The sequence below is a fragment of the Lagenorhynchus albirostris genome, chromosome 10 (assembly GCF_949774975.1).
Source record: "Lagenorhynchus albirostris chromosome 10, mLagAlb1.1, whole genome shotgun sequence".
NCBI lineage: Eukaryota > Metazoa > Chordata > Mammalia > Artiodactyla > Delphinidae > Lagenorhynchus > Lagenorhynchus albirostris.
Window position 1 is genome coordinate 72,766,483 of NC_083104.1, and position 26,849 is coordinate 72,793,331.

The 26,849-nt window shown below is 56.7% G+C and overlaps 1 protein-coding gene across 4 annotated transcripts; it reads left to right on the plus strand.

Moving 5' to 3' along the window:
* The first annotated feature begins 3,245 nt into the window (after positions 1–3,245).
* Positions 3,246–26,698, plus strand: TMEM63B (transmembrane protein 63B). 4 transcript variants are annotated; one of them, XM_060163002.1, is made up of 25 exons: positions 3,246–3,477; positions 3,968–4,089; positions 10,151–10,333; positions 10,613–10,692; positions 10,951–10,989; positions 11,969–12,059; positions 13,485–13,522; positions 14,498–14,640; positions 14,739–14,790; positions 15,251–15,359; positions 15,985–16,055; positions 18,155–18,235; positions 18,822–18,945; positions 19,519–19,652; positions 19,736–19,873; positions 20,005–20,158; positions 21,069–21,175; positions 21,410–21,496; positions 21,735–21,800; positions 23,007–23,169; positions 23,854–23,959; positions 24,970–25,137; positions 25,375–25,490; positions 25,657–25,737; positions 26,007–26,698. In XM_060163002.1, the coding sequence occupies exons 3-25, from the start codon at positions 10,175–10,177 to the stop codon at positions 26,196–26,198; spliced, it is 2,499 nt and encodes an 832-aa protein (XP_060018985.1). In that variant the 5' UTR covers positions 3,246–3,477; positions 3,968–4,089; positions 10,151–10,174; the 3' UTR covers positions 26,199–26,698. The 4 variants fall into 4 exon arrangements, with proteins under 4 accessions (XP_060018985.1, XP_060018986.1, XP_060018984.1 ...); XM_060163003.1 differs by lacking the exon at positions 3,968–4,089 and adding an exon at positions 4,133–4,278; XM_060163001.1 differs by lacking the exon at positions 3,968–4,089.
* Positions 26,699–26,849: the final 151 nt, after the last annotated feature.

A 26,849-nucleotide genomic window follows, 5' to 3' on the forward strand; every position in this document is an offset into this window, starting at 1 on the left:
CTTCTCAAAGTACTTTCACACAGATCACTTTCTTGGTTGATTTCATTCTTGAGCACCCAGTGGAAACAGAAAGATAAATAACAAAGAGCAACAGTTTGGGGAGGGTTGATTCCTAAGGATTTTGAACAGTTCTGAAGGTTCAATAGAGTAAGTGCCATTTCGCAGGTGGAGAAATTAAGTCAGAATTGCTAAGCGACTTGTCGGCTTGTCCTAGGAAGGGAAGAAGGGTAGAAGGCTGTTTCTACTACACCCTGCACAATACTTGCCCAGCTAAGGTGCTTCTTTAACCACTAATAGACTTCACAGAAACAAAAACACCCCACACAGTGCAAGTATTCTTTCTCCTCTCTTAAAGCTGCCACATAATCTTTTAAAACTCAGGAATTAAAAAGCTGTCTTTTCAATAGACACCTGCACCACAAACAGCACAGCCTGGGACCAACGCTGAAGTTGATTCTGATACATTTGCAAAGGTGTGAGTTTTCACAGCGTTACTATCAAGAAGCAATAGCAATCCCTCATTAGCACCATGGGCTGTTTCTACCATGGCGACCAGTGAGGACCCCAGTTCTCAATCTGGTTCACAAAGAAAAAAACGTTTCCAGGGTTCTTGTCTCTATCTGTTGGTTAACTATACGTGTTTATTTACCTGTATATTTGTTTGCTCCACCTTGTTACAGATTTAAAATCGTGGTTCTTAAAAATATCTGACAGTTCTCCATTATTCAAGTTGGTTTTTCAATGTGTAGATCTTACCTATTTCTAGCTTTGCTCCCCTGCCATCCCCACCTCACAGGTGTGCAAACACCTATAGTTCCAGAAATAAGTTTATAACATTCTTGGTATGGTCTAACTCAGAAAAACTGCACAAGGCAAAGGTAAATTCTACTTAATCACGTACATATTTCTTTCCTATTAGTACCTTTACCAAGCCAGTGGCAAGGAGTCAGGTTTATAGAGATGTCAGGTGGGCAGGCAGGGGGATGGGGGCGGGATGAAAGGCCCAAAGAAAGGGTGTCTCCTCCACCCCCCCTCCCCTCCTCTCCTGCCAAGTCTGTTTCCTTGGAATCCACTACTCCAGGCCTCAGTGACTCTGTCAAGCAAGAGTCATTGGTAAGAGCAAAGAGGCAAAGAAATGAACGTGTTTTAGCTTCACTCACGTAAGGGATGGTTTTTCAAGTGGGAGAACCCCTCTCTGAATTAACCAGTAGGACCCAGGTCTGCAGCATAAACAGTTTGTTTCCCAGATTCTGACCAGGGAGAACAGTCTCACTCCCTGATTCTCAGGGCAGCACTATGGGTGTCTCTTTAAGATCACTCAGTCCTGAAAGTGTTTTTCAGCTTAAAGTAGACTAGGAAAAGCACTCCCTCTTTTCTAAAGACATAGATGATTTTTTTTTTTTTTAAGTTTTCGACAAGGAGACTTTCTCACTCTGAGTTGTGTTTCCCTGGTGAATAATAAGCTACCTGGCACTTTTCTTAATAAGAGAGCGTATTACCTGACCCAGAACAACATTTCTGGGATCTGAATCATAGCCCTCTCCTGCAAGCTGGCTGTCATTGTTAATACACATGTAAAATCACCCCAGGGTGAACCAGAACAACCCACTGGCCTCTGAAAAAGGATCAATTGTAACCTGATTTTTGAGACCCTCCCAAGTTCCCACATGGCCATAAAAACTATCCAAGTAACGAAAACAACAGGAAAAGCCATCTTATGTGGGTCCAGGTGTCATAATCCCCCAAGACGGGAGTGGGGTAAGACAGGCTTCAAAGGACTCTTGCATCATGGAAGATTCTAGATGATGAGGAGAGTCTAAATAATTATGTTCAGTGCTCAACAGAGCACCTAAAAAAACGGACTCCAGGGAAGGTTTTTACCCTTCATATTCAGGGGCACTAATAAAACATTCTGGCCATTGTTCCTTCATGGATTCCACAGTGTACTTCATTCAGGTCTCATTTCGGTCTTTTTGAAATGTTTCCTCTTCTCTCTGTCTGTTAGTATGTGGTGACCCTAATTAGGCCCAGGCAGAAATAGATCTGGAACCCACCACATGTTAACACACCTAACTGCATTATTACAAAGATCCTCAGGGGTCCCAAACCCAGGTAACTCCAGACTCCCATTTCCATTTTCCACGTGTCCATTACAAGGGCTACTTGGCAATAGATCACACCAGATTTTCAACCAGAAAATCAATACAACGTGTAAAAAGTTCCATAGAAAATACATATCCAAGAAGCTCTAAGGGCAAAACGGACAATTCCATAAAAGAGAAAAACAACAACAACACAAATAGGACAGATTCCTTTTCATCTAAATGTCTTGCTGCTACCCAAAACAGCTCCCAGAATTCAAACCTACAAAGACTCCTCTCACCAGGCAGTCTACCATACACAGCTTAACCCCACCTCCCTTTCTGGCCTTCTTAGGAAGGCAACCTACTTCCTACCCCAACAAAACCCTTGCTCTTCCATTGTACGTATTTCCATGAGTGACGGGTAAACTGTCTTCTAGCATAATAACCTCCCTGAAAAAAGAGACCCACTCTGTTGTTTATTCTATATCCCTGGTGTGCTAACTGCATCCTCGTGGACAATTTTAAATGACTCTAAACACAGGCTGATGAAGCAAGAGCATAAACAGGAGAACACAGGAAACCAATGTGTTTCAAACTTTTCTGTGACACACAGAAACGCATTGCCTAACACCTCCTAATACACTCACACACTCACACGTGTGTATACCTGAAGCAAGTGTCCAGAAACAATACTTACCCTTACCAAGTACAATGCTCTCTGATATTTTCTATTCTACTTCATTTTTTCTTAAATGATGGCCATGATCCACTGAAGTGATTTCCAACTAACCGATGGGACTCAGTTTGAATGGGAATTCAGTTTGAACTGCATCAAAACCTTACAGCTGCATTACACAAGCTACTAATGAACCCTTGAAAAAGCCAGCAGACAGCAGAGACACTGGTCAGCCACAAGAACCAGACACACCCAGGTAGGCAGTGTCCTTCCTCTGTCCAGCAGCCCAAGTTCAAGTATCTCCCAACTTCCCAGCTTTTCCCTAGTAACCCGAGGTGACTCTGTCATATGCTCTTTTGTACGGGAGTTACACACACACACACACACACGCACACGCACACGCACACACCCTCTCTCTCCTTCCTCTCTCTTCCTTCCAGCCTTAATCCCTGGCAGGTGCAGCCTCTGATGAAATGAGAAACCAGAGAAACCCCTGAAGCCAGGGTAGCCACTCATAGGCATGACAGTGAAAGCGGTGGACTCATTCTCCACACCACAGAAGCGCCTGACAAACGAGTCACAAAGTCATCTCAAGACCCAGATTGGGAAAGGAAAGGGAGAAACAGAGTAGACAAACCCGAGCAGCCGCGCCAGAGTGACCGGCCGAGGCCACCTCGTGAGACCTAGCGGCAGCCCGCCCAGTCCCCGGGAAGACAGGTGAGCGCAGGCCGGGGGCACGGGGTCGCAGTGGCCACCGGAGCCCTCGCCGCCCTTGGGGGATGGGAGGGAGGAGGATCCGGGTCAGAGGACTCCTTCCCCGTCGGGACCCTCCCACTGCTCCTCCACCCCCAGAGGGCCCACGATCCTCGCACTCCGGCCCTTCCTCACCCATCCCGGAGCGTGCGCCACCCCTCCTGCGGGGAAGCAAGGGAGAGAGGAAGCAGAGAGTTAGGAGAGTGACGTCCCCTCCCCCCTCCACTCCATACCGCCTTCGCCGCCCTGGAATATCCTGCCGCGGGCCCCCACAGGCCCAGGGCCGCCTTCCCGCTACGCGGCCTCTCGCCCTGCGCCTGCGCGTCGGACCCAGCTACATGGACGGCGATCTGAGAGTGCGCCCGCTCCTTGCGTGTGCCGGCGTGGGGGGAGGGACCTGCGCGGCCCCGCCCCCTCATCCTCCCCCTCCCTCCTCCCGTTCCCCCTCCCCCAGACACTGCCGCGGCCGCCGCAGGAGCCCGGAGCTCCAGCCGCCCAGCGACTCCCCTCCCCCTCCCCCAGCCCCGCCCCGCCCCAACCCGGGGCTCCAAGCCGGAGCTGAGTCTGCGCCTGGGGGTGAGTACGAGACCCTTCCCCAGCCCCCTCTTTTTTCTTTGAGGATCCCACCACCACCCAAAGAAAAACCCCGGTCTCAGCTGCGCGTCCCCTCCCTTCAACCTCCTGCGGGACCCAGAGGTGCCCGGGCCCGCGGGACCAGGGGTGCCGCGCGCTGCCTCCAACCCCGCACCGTCCTGAGCCTATCATGTGAGTGCTCCGACCCCTGCCGGGGGTCCAGAGGTACACCTACCTCTGTCCCCACCCCTCGAGAGATCTGAGGGGTGGGACCCCCGCCCCCGGCCCCCTAGCGCCACTCTTCTCCCACCTGCCCGGTCCAGGTGCGCGTCCCCTCCGTGGTTCCAGCAGCGCCCCATCAGCCGCCGCCGCTGTGGGGAATCTGCCGCCCCCGCCCCCGAGTTTTGAATTCCAGGGTCTCCAAGTCCAATGTCCTCGGTGTCTTTTATCTTTTCTCCTGCTCCAGGGGCCGAGTACCCCAGAAGCCGGCCCGGGGCAGGGATTCGGGCTTCGGCAAGGGCAGGGTTTGCGAGGCCGGCCGCTGCCCCCGGTCCGTCTGGGGACTGGTCGGAGGACTGGGGAGGCTACTGGCCCCGGGAGTGTGTCCTCTCCTTGCGCCCCATACAGTACAGTTCATTCATGAGCCGCCCGGGCCTGCGTTGGAGGGTGCGGTGGGGAAAGGATTCGGACTCGGAACCGGAGTGGGGCAAAGGCCCTGTTGGGGGGAGGGGGGGCGGTGTGCTTTGTCCCTCCTGGCCTGCTGGACCACCTAGGGAGGACAGTCCCAAAGCTTTGGCGCCTTCTTCCCCAGAAACGAAGGATGCTTGGGAAGTGGAGAGGAGAGGTCAGAGGGGCCGGCTGCCCTTGGGGCTCTGTGCTGCCTCCTGCCTGGGTCCCCTGGGTGGAGGTCTGGCCGCTCAGCACTCCACTTTCCTGGAGCGGGGGAGGGGGGCGCACAGGCGGGAGGGCCAGGACTTCTGTACCCAATACTACTCTCTAGCCTCTCCCTGGGTCTGCAGCAGCCCAGGAAGAGTAAGGCCACCCTAGCCCCTCCTGAGGAGGGGCCCCCAGACCTGCCTCCCAGGAACATGTGAGGAGGGGAGTGACAGTGTCTGTCAGGCTTTCAGCGGGGGGCTGGGGGGGTGGGGTGCTGGCAGCATGACTGTCCTCCAGGGTACCAGAGGGTCCAGGCCCTGGCATGCCCCAGGTGGCACATGCTGGGGCCTGCTGTTGGCTCACCCAGTTGGGTCTTGGCCTATGGGTGGGTGGGTAGGGATGTGTCAAGGCAGAAGGCAGGTGGTGAGTAGCTAACAATCCCCTTCTGGACATCCTACAAGTTCCCTCCAATTACAACAGTTTTGGAGACCTGGGTTCAAATTCCAGCTCTGCCATTCTTTAGCTGTACGACCTTGACAAGTTACTTAACTTGTCTGAACCTTAGTGTCAGTTAAAGAGTATGTTTACTACCATCTCCTTACGAGATTACTCATGGGCATCAAACTAGATAGTACAGGTAAAGAGCCTGGCACCCTGCCTGTTAGTGGATCAATAAGAGCTCTCTTCCCTGAACTTCTGACCCATCCTGGCATCGCACCACCCTCCCGTGCCCCCACCTCCCAGCCTGCTACAGATGGATCAGTTTGTTTGAAGAGTTTGGAAACATTCTCTGCCACTCGGTGGCAGAGTCCTGAAAGCAGTGTAAGCCCTTAGGTCTAGACAAGAAGCCCATCCGGACTGAGGGGTTCTAGCATATTAAATTCTGTTTTACTTTGCTTTTTACCAGTTCTCCTTCATTAAACCAACCCCTTTTATTCCACACTTTATTGATAACAGTAGCTAATTTTTTTAGAATCCATTTGTACCTTGAACTGTGTTAAGAGCTTTACCTAAATCATCTTGTTTCATCTTCAAAATAACCACATGACTGAATTATTATCCCCATTTACAGATGAAGGAACTGAGGCCCAGGGTGGTGAGGTAGTGTCGCCAGGTCAGAAGCCAGATCTGTCTCATCCTAGAGCCTGTACTCTTAACCACCAGGCTCTGTTGCTGGTCCCCTACACCTGCCTCAGAACCTGAAATCACAAACCCAGGGTGGAAGGTCTGGGAGCTAGAAGCAAGAGGGAAGGCAAACAGGTAGAAATAGGATGTGGCATTTTCTCCAGAGCTGTAGGTGGCAACCCCCAGCCCCCAACCACCAGTATCGTGATGGAAGTGGCTCCTCTGTTGGCTGAGGCCGAAAAGTGCGGTGGTTAAAAGCATGGGCTTGAGCCAGGTTGCCTAGGTCCATACCCAGATCTATCACAGACTAGCTGTGTGCCACTGAACAGGTGATGTACACTCTCTGTACCTCAGTGTCCTCCTAGTGTTGTGATGGGGAGTAAACAAGATAACATTTGTAAAGCACTTAGAACAGTGCCTGGCACAAAATACGAGTTAAATAGGTATTTGATAAATGCATTCCTTTCCTACCACTTTTATCCTCATTTGTGGATAATTTTTGACCATCTCTCTGAAGTTGGTAGGGATGGAGCATTAATATTTCTTTGTTACACATTGAAAGACTGAGGCCCAGGTTACATAGTAACAGAACTAGCCTCCGTCTTCATCTCCTCCCAACAGACCACACTGCCTTCCTATGATCCCAAGCCCTAAATTAAATCTTCCCTAATAACTCTTTAAGAAAAAACCTTTTAATTTATAGCTCCCTCCCCACCCCACCCCCACCATGCAAACACTTCTTGATGATAAAGTAACCATCAGTTAGCTAGAAATAAAATCCTCCATCACTTTCCCTGCACACTTCCAGCTAAAGCCTCAGTGTCAGGCTAGAGAAATTCTGGGATACCACTGCTCAGGCAACCCTGTGGAGTGGATAAACTGCCCCTCTCTTCCCCAAACATTTTGCCTCAGTCTCTTCCCTTCTCTCATCTGCTCTCAGTGAAGGCTTTGAGAGCAGCTGCTCCGGGTGAAATTGAGCCCAGCAACCCCGCCTCCACAATTAAGAGCTTGGAGTACCCTGTCAGCAAGCTGAGCCACCAGCCCTGGCTCCACCCTTTCCTGCCCTGTGACCTCCCTGTGAGTGGCTTCTCCACTGGAGTCCCTGCTTCCTGCCCTGTCGAATGGGGAGTGTGCCCTGCCTTCCTGTTGGTGCAGGTGGGAAGAGCAGTGCAGTTGCAGAGGGGAGAGTGCTTTGTGACTGTAAAGAGGGAGGCAGCAGATGGTCCTGGTGACTTCAGTTACTAAGCACGTACCTGGACCCTCACCTACTCTACTGGGTCCCCTTATGTAGGAGCTCCCAGAATGTTCCACCTTCCTTGGAGTGGAGAGGATAGAATGGAAGGGGGATGCTGCTCCAGGGGTTTGTACCCATTACATTCTGGCCTGGTGGAGCCTTGGAGTTTTGGAGAGAAACAGGCAAGGAGTGGGTATGGGCTGGATCGATTTCTGGAGTGCATTAGAGTTGGGACTTAAGGGAGGGGGGACTTGTGTAGAGGCCCCCCAGTTACCACAGCAAGATACCTATACCTACCTTTAACCTTTCCTGGTGCACCTTATGTTTACATACCCAGGCTCCCAGACACACCCACATACACACCCCCACTTAGAGACCAACGACTCTCTTCATTTCCGTGGATTGCCATGTAGTCACCCAGCTCTCCACCTCCCACCCCCCACACACACAGATACACATATCAACACAAGTTTACACACCTAAACACACACATTCTCACAGTGCTGTGGTGTTCTCTAGCCAGGGAACACGTAATGAGTGTTCATCGAAGCTTCTGTAGTCTGCAGAGTCCTGTTCTAGGCGCATCAGAAAAGCATCAAGGTGCCCTGAAAAGTGTTAAAGCTCTAGAAAGAAGTTGACCTAGGTTTGATCCCCAGGTCCCTTATTTTATGAGCAGTATGACTTCGGGAAACCTACTTAACTTCTCTGAGCCCCATGCCCTCACCTTAAAATGACAATGACATCCAACTCTGGAGTGTCAACGATTAAATGAAAAATGTATATATTCTTGAAACAGTGGGCGCTCCATACATGGCACCTGCTACAATTACTAAGTTAATGGTTTTTTTTTTTAAGGCAACTTGGGCTGGAAAGGAAGAGGGAGGCATAACACACAGGGCAGTTATTCCCTTAGCCTTCCTAACCCAGGCTTTTCAGAGACTCCCTGGGACCAAGTGAGATACACAGACAACCCCAGCTTCCCTTCCATCTGAGAGCTAGTGCGTCTTGCCCTGCAGTTGAAATGTTAGGAAGAGGCAGGGGAAAGTATGGGATTGGCGGGCAGGAGAAACCTTCCGAACCACCCCCGGGGGCTGGGGGACGCTTGCTTTCCAGAGTTGCAGTCACCGATTCTATGTTTGTTGTTCTCTCTCTTTGCCTGGTTTCCTTTCTTCCCTGGGGACCCCACGCACACACACCTACAAGGCAGAGCTTCAGTGTTGTCAGCAGAAGGGGCCCCCAGGGGCCCTCCAGTAGGATGGGGGTGGGGCCATGGTGCCATGGCCACACTTCCCCTCCGCCCCAGGAGCCTCCCCAGAACCGGGCTCAGCTCGGTGCCCAGGCACTTCCAGAATCCAGGCATCCAGGCTGGCTGCCCCTTTCCTCCTCCTCCCTTCCCATCCACCAGACCGTAGAGGGCTGGACAACCAGACAGTGGCTGGGAACCAGGCCGGAGGACACTACCCTGGCTGCAGGGGGCTTGGGCCAGATGAGAGGCCCCCACCCACTCTCCCTTCCTTTGCCAATGGAGAAGCTCGCTGCAGGGCATGGCATTCCCAGCCTGCCCTGCTCCAGGGGCAGGAGCAGGGCACTCTGGGAGTTGTAGTCCTCACAACTCAGGTGCAAAGGAAATTGGAAAGAGGTGAGGAGGCTGGAGGGGGGAAAGGTGTAGTTGCTGCCGTGGCCCAGGAAAAAGAATGAGGGTAAAACAGGTGTAGCTGGGGCGAATGAGGCAGGTCACACAAACCCAGAAGTGCTGCTTTTTTTTTTTTAATCTCTCAGAGATTACTTTTTAAAATAAATTTATTTATTTATTCTTGGCTGCATTGGGTTTTCGTTGCTGCAGCCTGCACGCAGGCTTCCTCTAGTTGTGGCGAGCGGGGGCTACTCTTCGTTGCAGTGTGTGTGCTTCTCATTGCGGTGGCTTCTCTTGTTGCAGAGCACAGGCTCTAGGCATGTGGACTTCAGTAGTTGTGGTGAGGGGGCTCAGTAGTTGTGGCTCGCGGGCTCTAGAGCGCAGGCTCAGTAGTTGTGGTGCACGGGCTTAGTTGCTCACAGCATGTGGGATGTTCCCGGACCAGGGCTCAAACCTGTGTCCCCTGCATTGGCAGGAGGATTCTCAACCACTGCGCCACCAGGGAAGCCCCAGAAGTCCTGCTTTTTAATGGACTTCCCACTCTGACTCCATCCTCAGACCCCTACTCTGAGGACAGAGGGACAACTCTAAAGCTGAACATCTTATTCTGAAGCCAATTATATTGGGAAGGTGATTAACAGAGTTGAAAACTGAACAAATGAAACCATGCCATTTTTCTAATAGGGGTAGAAAGAAAAGATCAGGATTAGGTAACTGGCTCCTGACCCATCCTCCTCTGGTCTAGAGACCCCTCCACTTAGACCTAAGAACCCTCCCCATCTTCCCTCAGGCTCAGCTCTGCCCCCTGCCTGAGACAGACAGAGACAGAGGCAGAGAGTTTGTGTTGGGAAAGAGAGAGAGGGAAGGGAGAGGCGATGTGTGTGTATGGAGGTAAATGCTAGAGACTCACAGACAGCTTCCAGCTTAGAAAAACCAGTCTCCCTAGTCCAGACCTGAGCCAAGTTCTCTAGATCCAGGGTGGGGTTGCATCCCGAGAGCCAGTGAAGGTAAATCCATGTGACTCAACCCTCTCCTCCCCAGGCCCTTATCTCCAGAGGCCACAGCTTCCACCCACCCAGGCAGCCCGGGGATCTGCCCTCACTGTCCCCTGCCCACGCCCATCCTGCCGGAGCCATGAACAAAACCGTGAGGGGGACAGGGGCCGAGCCCAGCTGACTGCTCTGCCCTCTTCCCAGGAGGACCATGCGGCAGTAGCAGCCATGCTGCCCTTCCTGCTGGCCACACTGGGCACCACAGCCCTCAACAACAGCAATCCCAAGGACTACTGCTACAGTGCCCGCATCCGCAGCACCGTCCTGCAGGGCCTGCCGTTCGGGGGCGTCCCCACCGTGCTGGCTCTGGACTTCATGTGCTTCCTTGTGAGTGCCCACGTGCCACCCTCCACCCTTGGCACTCACACCCTGTACGTAGCTGGCCAACACCTGCAGCTCTAACCACTCTCCCACCTGCTCCTGGCTCCCCAGGCATGACTGCAGGAGGGAATGCCCATCACCCAGCCCAAGCCTAGCCTCTGACCATTCTCCCCAGCCAGAGTCATCCCTTTCTAAGACAAAAATTCTGCCCCTCTGCCCTGCCGTCCCGGCTAGTCCAGGGGGTGAACGGCCTCTCCTCCTGCCAACCACCCTCTCCTTCCTCAGGCACTGCTGTTCTTGTTCTCTATCCTCCGGAAGGTGGCCTGGGACTATGGGCGGCTGGCCTTGGTGACAGATGCAGACAGGTAAGGCTCCGGGACCCGCCGCTACCCCTACACACAGGCTTGCGTGTGCACGCACACAGCACACGTGCACCCACACATCTCGTCCACACTCCTCGGGGAGAGGAGGAGAGCCAGCCCGTTCTCATCCTCTTTGGTGGGGGGACGAAGAGGGACTGGTCCCAGAGTGGGCATGAGGGCCCACAGCTGGGCCTTTGTCCCTTGCCGGTCCCTGGAGACACACCCCTGCCCCCGCTAACCCTGTCTGTTCTCTGTCCCCAGGCGCCAGCGGCAGGAGAGGGACCGAGTGGAACAGGAATAGTATGTGGGGCAGCAGCCCCCTCATCCCCACTAAACCAGCTTTCCGTTTTCTTCTCTTTCATGCTTCTCTTCTCTTCCTGCCACGTTGTCGGTTTCTCTTTTCAGCTTTCTCCTCTGCAGGCTCATGTTCGGATTAACGCAGGTGGTGTGCTTTGCAGAGCAGGGGGCTCCCCAGCTTGTCTCTGCCGCACTCCCCCGTCTCTCCCTCTGGCCCCCAGCCTGGGAGAAATCCCTCCCCTTGTGCCCCATACACGCAGGCCTCAGCAGTCCTGGTTCGCTGGGGTGGGGGAGCCATCCTCCTGAGAACCCACAGTATAGTCGTCCTGTTGGTTGCAGAGACAAGATTGGGTGTCTCCAGTGGCTTCTCACCCCCTAACAGCTAGTTCTTCCTATTCCAGGGTTCCCTGCTCACCCCTTCTGGAGGCCTGGGAGGGGGGCTGCCAGAGAAGCTCTGAGTCTGGCCTTCTGTGTCCATCACCGTCTCTGTCTATAGGCCTGGCATTGGAGTTGCGGCAGCTGCTGGGGTCAGGGAACAGGGAGGGTGGAGGACACCCCCCCAGCCCCCCTCACCCCGGGCCTCCTAGGGCTCTCCTGGTCCAGCCTGTCCTTCACCACACCCCCTCCACTGCCCTGTGCCCGGTGTGGGATCTGCGCCCCCATCCCCCACTGGTCAGCTCCGGAACTGCAGGGCCAGCTCACATTCTTCCTTCAACCTCCACGGGGTGCTGATGAACACTACCCCCTCCCTTCACCCCCATGCCCTGCATCAGTGCCCCCCAGGTCCCCCGGGTCCCCTGAAGGGAAGGGGCGGGTTTAAGGGAGGCAGGGAGAGGGCAGTCACTCATCCCCGCTTCTGCCTCTGTGCTTTCTGTGCCTTGTCTGGACCCTGGAGCTCTGAAGTGGAAGCCCACCCACTTCACCTGGCTCCCCAGGGACTCGGACTCACCAGCTCTCTGATCTCTCATCTCCCCACCCCCAGTGTGGCCTCAGCTATGCACGGGGACAGTCATGACCGGTATGAGCGTCTCACGTCTGTCTCCAGCTCCGTCGACTTTGACCAAAGAGACAATGTGAGTGCCCTCCCCCCAACTTCTTATCACCCCTTCCTCCAGGGAAGGTGGGCTCAGCAGCCTGTAGCTTCCAGTGTTACGGAGTCAGGGGCCTCTGGAGCGTGGCCTTTTCCTCAGCAAGGGTAATGCTTGTCCGAGAGCCACGGGGTAGCCCCTGAACCCAGAACTCCTGGCTCTGTCTTCTATGGCAGCCTCCAAACCAGCATAGGTTGAACATCTGTGATTTCTAAACGTCATTTGCCCCGATAGAGTTCTGTGCCTGCCTCCAGTGATCAATGCTAAGGACGACTGTTTCCTTAGATGTGGTTCTAGAAGTAACAATGAGCCTTCCAGGCCCACCTAGCAAAACACACAGTCCATTGTGCTGCTCAGAGGTGGCAGGCTGGCAGCCCCTGGCTGCCTGGGGCCAGCTGACCTGCTTGTAGGTTGGAGCTGAGGGGCAGGGGCCCCTGTAGACAAGGCATGTACTTGGTGATGCAAGGGGACCCCAGACCTCTTTCAGGTCAGACACCACACTCCTGCCTGGCCCTCTGTCATCCTGCCGGGGTCAGAACTCTAATCCTGGTCAGAACCTAATCCTCAGGCCCTAGGGTGGCACTGATCAGTCCAGCTTAGGCTGTGGGCCCTGGGGGCGGCAGCTCCTGTAGCCGCCGTAGCAGAAGCCTGTCAGCTTCCTGAGTTGGACTCATACTGGTAAGTGGCAAAGCGAAGCTATCACCCCTGCCAGCCAGCGGTGTCCAGATGATCCCAGACTCAGGTGATGTTGGCAACAGGTGGCACAGTCCTGCATCTTAGCTGGAGGGCACCTCTCTCCCTCATCCCGGTAGGAAGTTGAGGGAGGGTCTCCCTGTCCAGCCCTGCCCCGCGTATCCCCACTCTGCCCTGAGTGGGGTCTCTGTCTGAAGACAAGCCTGGGGGCTTGAGAGCAGGACATTGCAGCTCACGGTGACCCTGGGTTGGTCCCTCTGGGGCATCCTGGAAGGTAGGTGCAGGACCTTGGGCTGCGTAGCCCACCGCTCTGCTCTTGGCAGCCACGTCGCAAACTCGCCACGTTAGCTGCAGGCCTGAGGTCCCTTCCTAGAGCCCTGAACCCCGCCCATCCCCACCCCGGCCCACACAACTGCAGGACTTTCTCCAGTTCTGCCGCCCCCTTGGGTGTTTGTGGGGATCTGCACTCTGGGCACGAGCGTCCGCCGATGACCCCCTTTGGCCTTGGTCCTTTTTCTTCTCTGAGGGCTGGCACCTTTCCTGTCCCCTTCTCTGGGGCTGAGCTAGTTTCTATGGGGACTGTGGGAGCTGTGACAGGTGAGCCACAGCCTGCAGGTGGGTACGAGGTCGGGGTTGGCTGGAGGGCAGGCTTGAGGGGGAAGGGAGGCTCGGGCTGGTGGAGTGAGGACTCTAGCCGATAGCCCTCTGTCCCCGCAGGGTTTCTGTTCCTGGCTGACAGCCATCTTCAGGATAAAGTAAGTGAACGGTCTTCAGGCTCTAAAGAAAGAAAGAGACATAGAGAAACTTCAGACCTGTCATCTCCCTACAAAGTCCAGGGACCAGCAGCTCTGAGGGCCTTAGTGCTCCTAGCCAGCCCAGCACCTTCCTCCCTGCTCCAGGGAGCCAGGCCCCCGCTGCTCCTCCAAGCCAGCCTCGCTTTACCCCGACAGTCTCCTGTGCACCCGCCTGCCTGGGGTCCCGCTCTGCCCTCAGCTCTCCCCACCCCTGCCACCCCATGAGAGCAGGAGCTCACGCCACCACCTCAGAGCCTCGGGCAGCTAGCGGGTGGGGGCATCAGGCAGGCTGGGAGCAGCCAGCCCGCAGCAGGCAGGAGCCAGTACCCAGCAGGCAGAGGTCAGGAGATGGAGCCAGAGTGTGGCAGGCAGGCAGTGAGCCCTGAGAGAGGCAGGAAGCGCGGACAGGTCAGCACCACCACCGCCCTCGGCTCTGGGCCCCTGGGGCCCCTCCCCAAGTCTAAAGGGCTTCGCCAGCACCCGTAAAGCGCCACTGCTTCCCAGACCTCCCTCCTCCCTCCCGCCTCTGCCTCTTCCTGTCACCATCCTTGTCCTCCCTTTCCAGATTATCCTCTTACTTCCTTTTCTCCCCATTCCTCACTGTTCTTCCTCTCTGCAGTCTTCCTTCTTCTTTTCCTTCTTTCTCCCCTTCCTTTGCTTTCTTCCCCCCTCATCCCTCTCCTTCTCTATTTTCCCTTTCCCTCCCCTTCTGTCTGCATCCTTCCTTTTTCTCCCTCCCTTTCCCTCTCTCTCTTTCCTCCCTCCCCTCCCAGAACATGGGGGACCCAGAGCCCCCCCTTTCAGCCCCCCCCGTCCTGCTGCCAGACTGGCAGGGGCTAGGGCGGACGTGGGCTGGGGTGGGCAAGGGCAGGCGAGCCGAGCGGCCCCTCTGTTGCCCTGGTCCTCACCGCATCCCTCTGTCCCCGGCGCCTGCAGGGATGACGAGATCCGGGATAAATGTGGTGGCGACGCTGTGCACTACCTGTCCTTCCAGCGACACATCATTGGGCTGCTGGTGGTCGTGGGCGTCCTCTCCGTAGGCATCGTGCTGCCCGTCAACTTCTCAGGGGACCTGCTGGGTCAGTGAGGGCCAGGATGGGCGGGGCGGGGAGAGGAGGGGGCAGGAGGGGATGTGCCCTGACCCCACCGTCATCCTCTCCCTCCTCCCACCCCCCAGAGAACAATGCCTACAGCTTCGGGAGAACCACCATTGCCAACTTGAAATCAGGGTAAGGGTGGGAAGCTGGTCAGTGAGGCCTGGGTCTGCGGCCAGAGTCTGGGTGGGAACAGGGAGGAGAGGAAGAAGGGAGTGTTCAGGGGAGAGATGCTGAGGCTGCAGAGATGGCTGTGGGTCCCTGAGGGCTTAGGATGGAAACAGAAGGAGCAGATCCCAGGGATGGCCAGATAAAGAAGAGCCGTGTGCAACCCTGGGCCAAGGAGGGCTGGTTGGTGATGGTTGGAGGGCAGTATAGCCAGCAGGTAGGGCATGAAGAGATGACTTCTTGGGGACATTTCAGTTGGAATGGAACAATCTTGGGGTCTGGAGGATGTGGGGTGTGGGGCCCGCCTTGGGAGGGGGTCAGAAGTGCTCTAGGGGCCCTGTACCAGGGTTTAATTAACAGCGGGAGGTTGCGGGTGTCTGAGAGTGTTCCCACCCCCCGTGGCTCCATGCACCCCTCTGCCCTCCAGGAACAACCTGCTCTGGCTGCACACCTCCTTCGCCTTCCTGTACCTGCTGCTCACCGTCTACAGCATGCGCAGACACACCTCCAAGATGCGCTACAAGGAGGACGACCTGGTGAGTGGAGCAGAGCCCAGGTCCGCGCCCAGGCCCAGCCCCTCCCCTTCCCTCCAGGCCTCTCCTGCCCGAGTCCTAAGGGGTATCGGCTGGCTGGCTCCCGGTGAGGCCAGCTGGCTTTGAATCCTGGCTCAGCAGCTCAGGATTCCTCCGCCCCACCATCCTGCCAGTTAAGTTACCTCTCCCAGCCTCAGTTTCCTCATCTGTGAAATGAGAGAACAGTCCCTCTCCCGAGGTAGGGGGGTGTGAGGTGAGGCTGTAAGGCACCGGGGCAGGAAATACCTGCGGTGGGTATTACGGGAGTGATTGTCCCTCTCTTTCAATATTCACTCCCCAAACCAGTACTGAATGCCCACTGTGCTGGGGCCTCACAGCCTGAGGATCTGAGAGTAGAACCTCCTCTTCCCACTGTGTAACCCCTCAGGGAGCAAGGGGCCTGGGGCTCTCACTCTGTTCACTGCCTGATTTCTATTAGAAACACTCCCCCTGCTTTCCCTGGGCCTGGCTTCTCCCAAGGCCTCCTCCTACTCCTGTCTGCTCCTCTCTGCTCACCTGTTCCCCACCCCTCCCTGCATTCTCCCGGATCGGAGCCTCAGGAAGGCCAACCTGCCCCGTCTCACCCCAGGTGAAGCGGACTCTCTTCATCAACGGAATCTCCAAATATGCAGAGTCAGAGAAGATCAAGAAGCATTTTGAGTGAGCAGCTCCTCCACTCCCACCCCTAGGACCTGTGGACCCTTCTTTGCTTTCCATCTCCAAGAGCATCCTCACACGCCTCTCTCTCGGGAGGGTCAGGGGCTGCAGTGAGGGGTGGAGGTTAGGCTAAGGAAGAATTCTCTGACTCCAGGATGGCCTAGCACTTGGGCTGGACTTCAGAGCCCTCAAAGAGCAGGAGAAATACTTGAAAGATGAGTCCCCTGGACCTCTCCTCCTGGCTTGAACAGGGTCATGGAGTGTCGACCCCAGGTCCACGGGCCCTTGGGGTGTGTGGCTGTCTCAGAACTGTGCGTGGCATTCCAGAGCTTGTGTGCAGACCAGCAGGGAGAAGCTCCTCGGCTTTCAGTGGATCCTCAAGGAGCCCAGGAGAGCCTGGACTGCATGTTCTCTGAGACGCTCTTTAGCTGGAAGTCTGTCTTAGTGAGGGGGTGGATATACACCTCCAGGGGGCCAGAACAGTGTACAGGATTAGGAATCCTATCACACATCCATCTGTCCATTCAGCAGACATTCTCAGGTGCTGTTGAGGTCCCTGTGATGGCCTGGGGACTATGAAAATGAGTACGAGGCCATGCAGCTCTCGGGGCATCCGTTGATCCGGTACACTGTCTATGGTACACTTACTGTGTGCTTCATCCCAGGAAGACAAAGAAGAGCTGGGCTTGATCGGTGGGGAGCTCACTGTCCAAGTTGTCCGTTTCAGGGGTCAGTGGGTGATTTTCTTTAGGAAACAGTCTGATTAAAATTAGCGGTCAGCCTATGAGCAGGGGTTGGGGAGACGGCAATCCTAACTGGAGTTTTTAGGATCGGTACAGTGAGCATTACGGAACAGCCTTTTCATTGACCCGTTCATTCCACAGCACAGTGGATATTTACTGAGCACCTACTATGTGCGGGCTGTTGGCCCAGGCCTGGGTCTGTGGTGCTGAGCAGGACGCAGCCCTTGTCCTCGTGGAGCCCCTGGCTAGCTGTCAGCATCAGGCAGGGTGTGGGGTCCAGGTCTGCAGTCTGTCTGGGTTGGAGGACTGACCCAGCACAATCAGGGGTTATCCTGTGTACAAAATCAGGGAACCTGTGTGGTGGGGATTAGGGGATTAGAGATTAGTCAGGTGAAAATGAGGGCTCAGCCTGCCACAGGGCTAAAGGCCCTTCCGAAGAGGAACCCTAAAATGGTTTGAGCAATAGCAGTGTCTGGGGAAAGGTCTGAAGCCTCCTGGGAAGTGCTTTTCAAGGACCCCGTCCCAGATTTAAGTTTCCAAATTCTCGTGGGTTTGGTCCATCTTGTTACTTTAGAACCATGTCTCCTGAATCTTTTAACACTTGGTATTTCCTCTTTAAAAATTAAAAAAAAAGAAAGAAAAAGACAGGGACTCAGTTTAGATTAGGGATTAGGATCAAGGAGCCCTGTGTGATCAGGATGAAAAAGGAAGTGCTCCTCCACTTAGCCTGCAAGCATCACTCGAGCCCTGCCAGGTACCAGGCACTGAGAGTCTATCTGGTCAGTCTTAGGTCAAGGGGGGGTCCATCTCGGGTCAGGATTTCAGGGTCAGTATTGGGTCTGGGTTATGGATCAGTTTGGGTCAGGGTGAAGGATCAGTCTCCGGCCAGGGTTAGAGGTCAATCTCGGGTCAGGTTTCAGGATCAACCTCTGGTCGGTCTTGGGCCAGAGATCATTCTGTAGCCCAGGGTTGTGGGTTGGTTGGGGTCAGCTGATGGTCAAGGTTAAGTATTGGACTGTAATCAGGTCTTCTAGGAGCAGGGTTAGGAGAACAACCATGCTAGAAACAGTTTCTCTCAACTTAAAAGTTCACAGCCCCAGACCAGAATCAGGCCACAGCCGTGGTGTCCCCAGCACCCCGTAGGTATACATGCCCCCGCCTATGTGCGTACACTCCCCCCACTCGGATAAGCATGAGGAGGAATTTCGAAGTTTTATTCTCGGAACTGTCATTTTTGCAGACTCAGAAAGAGGGAGCTTGCATTGGGGCTGTGTGTCTTGAAGGTGATGGGGTCATAGGGGAAAGTTGGGGGCGGGTGGGCAGGGTCCCTGCAGAGGATGATGGTGGACTGTGTTTCAGGGAGGCCTACCCCAACTGCACGGTTCTGGAAGCCCGCCCATGTTACAACGTGGCTCGCCTGATGTTCCTTGATGCAGAGAGGTAATGGGGCTGGGGGCGGGGGCAACACCCGAGGGCCCCCTGCCCTTTGTGGAGGGCATCTTGGCTGCCACTCAGGAACCTGGCTCCCCTTCCAGGTGTTTCCCGGGACATTTGATTTTCCACGCCTCATGGCATGCAGGATCTTAGTTCCCCAACCAGAGATCGAACCTGTGTCCCCTGCAGTGGAAGTGCAGAGTCTTAACCGCTGGATGGCCAGGGAATTCCCAAGGGGCGTTTGATTTTAATTCACCCCCTGGAGTGCCTGTCAGTTCAGCTCTGGAAAGAGCAAGGCCTGGAGGTTAGAGGAAAGGGGCCCACTGTCCCCACCCTATTTGAGGACATACCCTTCCTCAGCTACAGTGTGGGAAACTTAGGCCAGACTATAGGAAGCACTTCTGCCCCTCAAGGGATGGTGGGGAGACACTGGGCTGGGGACACGTCTGAACTACGCATCCTAAACAAACCAAAAGAGTAAGGTGGCCCCTGTCCTTGGGGAGTGGACTGCGTGACCCCCGAGCTGGGCTACTACCCATCCTCCAGCCAGACCCAGTTGGGCAGTAGGTGACCAGGCACCTGGGTCCCACAGGAAGAAGGCCGAGCGGGGAAAGCTTTACTTCACAAACCTCCAAAGCAAGGACAACGTCCCCACCATGATCAACCCCAAGCCCTGCGGCCACCTCTGCTGCTGTGTGGTGCAAGGCTGCGAGCAGGTACGGGGTATCCTGGCCTCAGCTCAGGCCTCAGGGCCCCGAGACTCCTGATGGGTGAGGGGGGAGTTGGAAGGTCCCGGGGAGACAGGTCACAGTGAAGAAGGATGCACCCCACAGTGCGGCCCGTCCCATATCCCCAGGAACACGCACACGCACACGCACGCACGCCTTGCACATAAATACCCCAAGGTGAAGAGACTCCCAGAGGAAGCAAAGCTGGGGTGCGGACCGCAAGCAGGTCCCCATCTGTTCCTGGAAGCCCTAGTCCCATTGTTGGGCTTGCCCCCTATCCCTACAGTGACCACGTTTTCAAACCCCAAATCAGAAGAGGACAGCTTGCTGTATTTACTAGCTCTGTGGCTTTAGGCAAGTTTCTGGACTGCTCCGTGCCTCAGTTTCCTCGTCTGTAGGACAGAGCTGCTTGTACCCACCTCCCAGTGTAGTTGTGAGGATACGCGAGTGGACGGAGAGCTTAAAGCAGTGCCTGGGCTGCAGTCAGCTCTGGGCAGTGCCCGCTGGGGGCTGCAGGGACCGGCGGCTCTGACCAGGGCCCTGCCTCACCCGACCTGGCAGGTGGAGGCCATTGAGTACTACACGAAGCTGGAGCAGAAGCTGAAGGAGGACTACAAGCGGGAGAAGGAGAAAGTGAACGAGAAGCCTCTCGGCATGGCTTTCGTCACCTTCCACAATGAGACCATCACCGCCATGTGAGCTCCACCCACCCGCCCTGGCCCCTAGGGACTAGCCAGGGATCCAGGTCCCAGGTAACCGTGCCCCCCTCCCCCCCCAGCATCCTGAAGGACTTCAACGTGTGTAAGTGCCAGGGCTGCACCTGCCGCGGGGAGCCCCGCTCCTCCTCCTGCAGCGAGTCCCTGCACATCTCCAACTGGACCGTGTCTTACGCCCCTGACCCCCAGAACATCTACTGGTGAGCAAAGGGGGATTACGGGGTGGCTTCCTGGGGCCGGCGTGGGCTCCAGTGGGGAGAGTGAGGCCCTAGGTGTCGCTGGGGAAGGATCAGGCGTCCAGCCCTGGAGTGACGCCTCCGGACCTTCCCAGGGAGCACCTCTCCATCCGTGGCTTCATCTGGTGGCTGCGCTGCCTGGTCATCAATGTCGTCCTTTTCATCCTCCTCTTCTTCCTCACCACCCCGGCCATCATCATCACCACCATGGACAAGTTCAATGTCACCAAGCCCGTGGAGTACCTCAATGTAAGGCCCACACCCCGACCCTCCACACTGTGTCCCCAAACGCAGATACCAGGCCCCAAATCCCTCCTGGCAGCGGCAGGCGGGGGTGGACCACATGCCCTCCAGTCCAGCTCCTGTTCCGCTTTTCTAGCCCAGCCCCGCTAAGAAGGTCCCACACGACCATGGGCTGCACACCCCTCTGTGCACTTCCCTTGGGCTCCCTGCCAGCTTCCCCCTAGGAGAGGCCTAGAGGGGCTCTGAGGGAAGAGAGAGCCTGGGTCCATTCCAAACTGATCATGTGACCTTGAACAAGGTCCTTCTCCAAATCCCTCGGTCTCTCCAACCAAAGAGTGAAGGGTCAGACCAGACCCTTGGCTTCCAAACTTGGATTCTGATGGCCTTCATCAAAAGGAATCTTACATGAAACCCAATGTAGGAAAGCGAGGTCGCTCAGATGGCAATGGGTGTGGGGGCATTTCTGCTGCTCTCCCCTCGCCTCTTTTGCAAACCTCCTTGGAACTTCAAAGTTCATGAGAAGGCACTTTGAAAATCATTGAGTGATGATAGCATAATAGATAAGCCCCAGGCTGCCTGGGTTCAAATCCCACCCACCCACTGCTTACTAGCTAATTTGTTGACTCTCATTTTGCTTCAGTTTACTCATCTGTAAAGTGGGGTAACATCATTCATGTAAGAATTAATACATGAAAAGTACAGGATCAGTAGGTGTTCAGAGATGCTAACTACTAATATTATTCATGCTGGGATTGTACATATGGCCCTGGCCCCTAGATGTTCTGGACTTCTGACATGAGGTCCTGAGCGCTGGGGGGCCCAGGGCTCACTGGGGGAGGGGGCAGGTAAGCAAAGCAAGCTGGGCCCACTAGACTGCCCCCACCTGACACATTCTGCCCCCCTCTGCCCTTTGCAGAACCCCATCATCACCCAGTTCTTCCCCACCCTGCTGTTGTGGTGCTTCTCGGCCCTGCTCCCCACCATCGTCTACTACTCTGCCTTCTTTGAAGCCCACTGGACACGGTGAGACACCCCCTACACACACACCACGCCTCACTGCGGTCCTCCTGGGCGCACAGCCTCTGCCCTCAGGCTCCCTGCTCTGGGCAGTCCCAGAACTGGCAAGGGAGGGATGGTGACCAGCATCCTCACCTGGGGAAGCCCCCCTCCTTCCCTCCTGGGACATCATACGAGCTGGGGGAGCAGGCATGGGGGCTGGCTTATCTGACCTCTGCCCCCCCATGTCCCCCGCCCCAGCTCCGGGGAGAACAGGACCACCATGCACAAGTGCTACACCTTCCTCATCTTCATGGTGCTGCTGCTGCCCTCGCTGGGACTGAGCAGGTGGGTTTCGGAGGAGGGGATGGGAGCTGGGGTCCGGGATTGCCCGAGGGGGAGGGGGAGCTGAGGCTCCCACCTCCTCTACAGAGCCGAGGGGGGTGCCCATGTCTGGGGGGATCCCCAGAGCTTGTGGATGGGCCTCCCCCTCCCCTGGTGTTCTGGGCCATTCCAGCTGCCCCACACCTCGCCTCTCCTCTCTTCCCCCCTCCTCTCCTCCCCTCCCCTCTCCTCTCCTCTCCAGCCTGGACCTCTTCTTCCGCTGGCTCTTTGACAAGAAATTCTTAGCTGAGGCAGCTATTCGGTTTGAGTGAGTGACCGGGGTCCCCAGGGAAGGAGACCGGATGGTGGGGGTGGCTGTTCCCCCATGGGATGGTGCAACAAAGCTCCCACGCCTGCAGCGGGGAGGAGGAGGGGGCTTATGTCACAGTCAGGGTCATCCCAAAGGTTGCCCCACGGGCTGTCTTGGGACATGGGACGTCCCGGGGTCTGTGTCGGGAACCTCTCTGGATTCTGAGGTCACCCCCGAGGTGTATTTGGGGCTTTGGGGCCCACACTTGGGGGGTTTCTATGGTGGGCTTTGGGGCTTGTATCCTGGGACTAACCATGGGAGTCAAGCTTCACTCGGGGGGTTTGGAGAGGTCTATAGTGGGATCTTGGTTGTACCGTGGGAGTGACATGGGGGCTCCTGGGGGTATCCCTGAAGGTCTCTGGAGGCACACCTTGGAGTATCTATGGAAGGCTCTCGGGCTCACACCTAAGAGTGCCCATGGGGGGCTCTGGGGCTCACACTTTGGGGTGTTTCTGGGGCACAAGTTCTGGGAACACCTCTGAAGTCTCGGGCTGTCATCCAGTTGTGCCTCTGCAGTTCTCTGGGAATCGCACCTTCCCCAGGAATCGCTGGGAGGGGGTCTTGGGGGACACGAACCTTGGCTGTTTTTGTGGGCACCAGCTCTAGGGGTCTTGCTCTAGGCCATCTGTGGTAATCTTGGGCTCACACTTGGGGTGTCATGGGTACTGACAAAGGTCCCTGGGCTTCCCCCTCTGAAGATCTCTGGGGTAGGTTCTCTGGAGCTTCAGTTCTGGAGGGGTCCGAGGCTCACACTCCGGAGGTGACTCTGGGTTAAGGTCTAAGGCAGGGAGCCTTCTGGGTATTGCTGGGGGTCTTTGGGGTCACGGGGGGTTGGGGGGAGCCTCCGGCATCACACCCTGGACACTGGTGGCCTTAGGGGTCTCAAGCACTCTCTCCGGGGGTCTTTATGGGGCACAAGTTCTAGGGGTGCCTCTGGGCTCACTCACGCTGAAGGGGTCTGGGGCTTACTTTGGAGGCATCTGTGGACCCTCTGGCGTCTGCCTCTGGGGTTCACACTCGGGGCACTGGGACACAGGTGCTTTGAGGGCTGACCTGAAAGGCCCACGTGGAAGAAGGCACGTTGGGGGTGCTGGCACGCTGGCAGTGGGCAGGGGGCCACCGGGTCCCCCAAGGGTGCAGAGCTGGAGCACCCGGTGCCCGCAGGTGCGTGTTCCTGCCGGACAACGGCGCGTTCTTCGTGAACTACGTCATTGCCTCAGCCTTTATCGGCAACGCCATGGACCTGCTGCGCATCCCGGGCCTGCTCATGTATATGATCCGGCTCTGCCTGGCGCGCTCGGCCGCCGAGAGGCGCAACGTGAAGCGGGTAGGGCCACCCGGGGCAGCCGCGGTCCGCACAGCGCCCCCTAGTGGGCCCAACCAGAGACAGAGGCCGCCGTGCTAGAGTGTGGGGGCGCCCGGGGTGCTGAGACTTGGACAGCGAGTTCTGTGGCCCTGGGTTACCCTCTTCCCGTCTGGGGCCTCAGTTTTCCCATGTGTACAGTGACAGGCTGACACAGCTAACCCTGTAGGCCCCCGCCAGTTCTGACAGTCTAGTGTTCTGGGATGGGGGTGGGGGAGGTCTGGGTCTAGACCTAGGGTCCCTCTGCCCTAACCCCACACGAGGGCTCTGGGCATCCCATTCCCAAGCCCACCAACCTGCCAGCCCCTCCTGCCTCGAAGGCCCCTCCTAATGCCCCATCACTGCGCCCACCCTGACCTCCGTCTCAGCCACAGCCCCTCTCTCCATCGGCTTTGCCCTGCCCTGCCCTGGACATTGGGTGCCTTTTCCCCCTGGCTTCTTTCCTGGCCCCCTCCCACTTCCCACCTGCCCTGAGCCCCTGCAGAGCGCCCCGCCGCTCCCGAGCTACCCTCCCGCCCATCTCCCCCCTGCCCTGAGCCCCTGCAGGCCGCCCCGCCGCTCCCGAGCTACCCTCCCGCCCATCTCGCCCCCTGCCCTGAGCCCCTGCAGGCCGCTCCCGAGCTACCCTCCCGCCCATCTCCCCCCCAGCATCAGGCCTACGAGTTCCAGTTTGGCGCAGCCTACGCCTGGATGATGTGCGTCTTCACGGTGGTCATGACCTACAGTATCACCTGCCCCATCATCGTGCCCTTCGGTAGGCACCGCCGCGCCGGGACCTGGGCCCTGCTCGGGGGGACCCAGGACCTCTCCCGCTCCACTCTAGCAAGGCAGGCCACCCGAGTGGACAGGGCCCTGGCTGGGAGACCGGCCCCTCGGGCCTCCCGCCCGGTCCCTGGCTCAGTCTGGGGCTCGGCCAGGGGGGAGGAGGGGAAAAGCCATCTCAGCTCAGGCTGGAATCAGCTGGTGTGCTGGGCCCCTGGGCCAAGTCTCCCCAACACAGCCATGTTTGCTCACACCAGTGCCTTCACTCGGGTGGATATACTTGGACACACATCGCATGCCCACTGAGGTGTACACACACACACACACACACACACACACACACACACACACACACACACACACACACACACACACACAGTCCTACACAGAATCCATGGGCACACTTGTACACAGCCCCGTAAACTCAGGAAAGACCTTTGGGTTTCAGCGTGGTCCTTACTACTCATGGAAATACCCTGCTGTAGCTGTACCATGTGACCTGGGCAAGTCCCTCTTCCTTCTGAAGAAATTTAGCAAAGTTTCTCTTCACCCCAATTATCACCCCCACTGGTGGCCTCTCCTTTCCCCCCACTAACATCCTAACCCCTCACCACCCTCCCTGGTTATTGAAGGCTTCAGACTCCCAACCTAACCACCTTGTCCTCATTTGAAATTTCCCATCCCCTCATCCTCCAGGAAAATGGAACTCGCCACCTAATTTATACTCATCTGTTTAAGGGCAGAGATAGGAAGAACGATATGGGTTTTAAGAGGATGCTTGCTGACCCAGACAAATGGATTTCTAATAGTAGAATTCCTAGGGAGGGGCTGCAGAGTGAAGGGGTTGAAGCAGTGGAAGCTGAGGTTCTGTGGTCCTGCGAGGGGCTTGGGGTAGAAGAAGGGGGACCAGCCCTTCAGTGACCTCAAAAGGCCCAGGACAACCCGTGACAGACACACAAAGGTCCGGCAGCTCGAGGTCAGGGCCCATGTGGCTTCCCCCAGGGCTCATGTACATGCTGCTGAAGCACCTGGTAGACAGGTACAACCTCTACTACGCCTACCTGCCGGCCAAGCTGGACAAGAAGATCCACTCAGGGGCTGTGAACCAGGTGGTTGCTGCACCCATCCTGTGCCTCTTCTGGCTCCTCTTCTTCTCCACCATGCGTACGGGTGAGGGCCGCTGCCCGCCCTCGGGGACCGGCGTGGGCGGTGGGCAGCGGAGACTCCCGCCAGAGTCGAGGCAGAGCAGGCCACGGGAGGCCACGAGGGCCGGGGGTCACAGGCCCGGGGCCTGGGAGAGGCCCCAGCATATGCGAGTGTGGGAGTGCGTTCAGAGGGGGCAAAAGCCCGTGGGACGGGGACCCAGAGGAGAGGTAACGGCCCTTTCTCTGCCTGCCCCGACACCAGGGTTTCTAGCCCCCACGTCCATGTTCACATTCGTGGTCCTGGTCATCACCATTGTCATCTGTCTCTGCCACGTCTGCTTCGGACACTTCAAATACCTCAGTGCCCACAACTACAAGGTGTGGGGCAAGGGGGGCAGGGAGGTGGCCGAGGGCAGAGTCTCAGCAGGGTGGGGTTGGGGGATTGGGAGCTGAGGGCAGGGATGCCAAGAGAGAGTAGGGTCGTGATTATGGCTGAGGGCCAGGGCATTCCCCCCATTGCTTGACTCGTTCTGGGCCCCTCAAGATTGAGCACACGGAGACAGATACCGTGGACCCCAGAAGCAATGGACGGCCCCCCAGTGCTGCTGCTGTCCCCAAATCTGCGGTGAGTGCCCTGCTTCATGGCCAAGTGCGGGGAAGAGCCTCTGGTGGAGATCCAGCCCCAAAGCTGGGTGTGCCGTTAGTCATCCGGAAAGGGAAGCCTGTTCCAGACCCCGGGCCGGGAGGGATCCGGCTTCAGCAGCTGGGGGCTGCCCCACCCCGCCCTAGGAGGAGGGTCACCGCCCCTCCCCTCACAGGCCATGAGGTTCCCCCTCACCCCTTCCCCACGAGGGGCAGCTGTCGACCCTCACCCCCACCCTTCTCCCCCTTCAGAAATACATCGCTCAGGTGCTGCAGGACCCAGAAGTTGACGGGGATGGGGATGGGGGTCCTGGGAGCTCAGGGGACGAGCCCCCGTCATCCTCATCCCAAGATGAGGACCTGCTGATGCCGCCTGACGGCCTCACGGACACAGACTTCCAGTCTTGTGAGGACAGCCTCATAGAGAATGAGATTCACCAGTAAGGGGAGGGAGGGCCCTGGAGGCCACGCCCTGCCCCCACCCACCCCGCCCCCCCACGGACACTAAAACGCTAATAATTTATTAGATCTAAAGCCCCTTCCTTCCCCATCCCCTGCTTTCATTAAGGTATTTAAACCTGGGGATTTCACCGCTCTCCCCCACCATGGAGGGAGGGAGGGAACCCCCCAACCTCAGCGAGGAGAGCCCCGAGCCGGCCCCGGGGCAAAGAGGGGTGTGGACAGGGTTCCCCCCAGATCAGTGCCCCCCTGGGCTAGTAGTATGATCAGGAAAGGGTTAATAAGAGCCAAGGGGGATACTGGCTGGAGACCTGCTGGGGGCAGGTGGATCAGGGGCTGCCCCCCAGTTCTTACCTCCCTCCCCCCACCAGGTCCCCCTGGGATCTAGCACTCCAGGGAGAGCCTCCAGCCCCTAAGGGGTTGCATGAGAGGGGAGGGGGTGCGGAGGGGAGGAAGAGTCAGGCCCCAAGCGGGGGGGGGGTGACCTGGGGGTGGGGGGTGGGCGTGGCTGACACTGGAAAATGGGGTTTTGCACTGTTGTTTTTTTTTTTTTTTCCTTTAAAATAAAAATGGAAAGAAAAACTCCAAGGCAGGTGTCTGATTTGCGCTGCTGCCCTGGACACATGGCTGGCATCC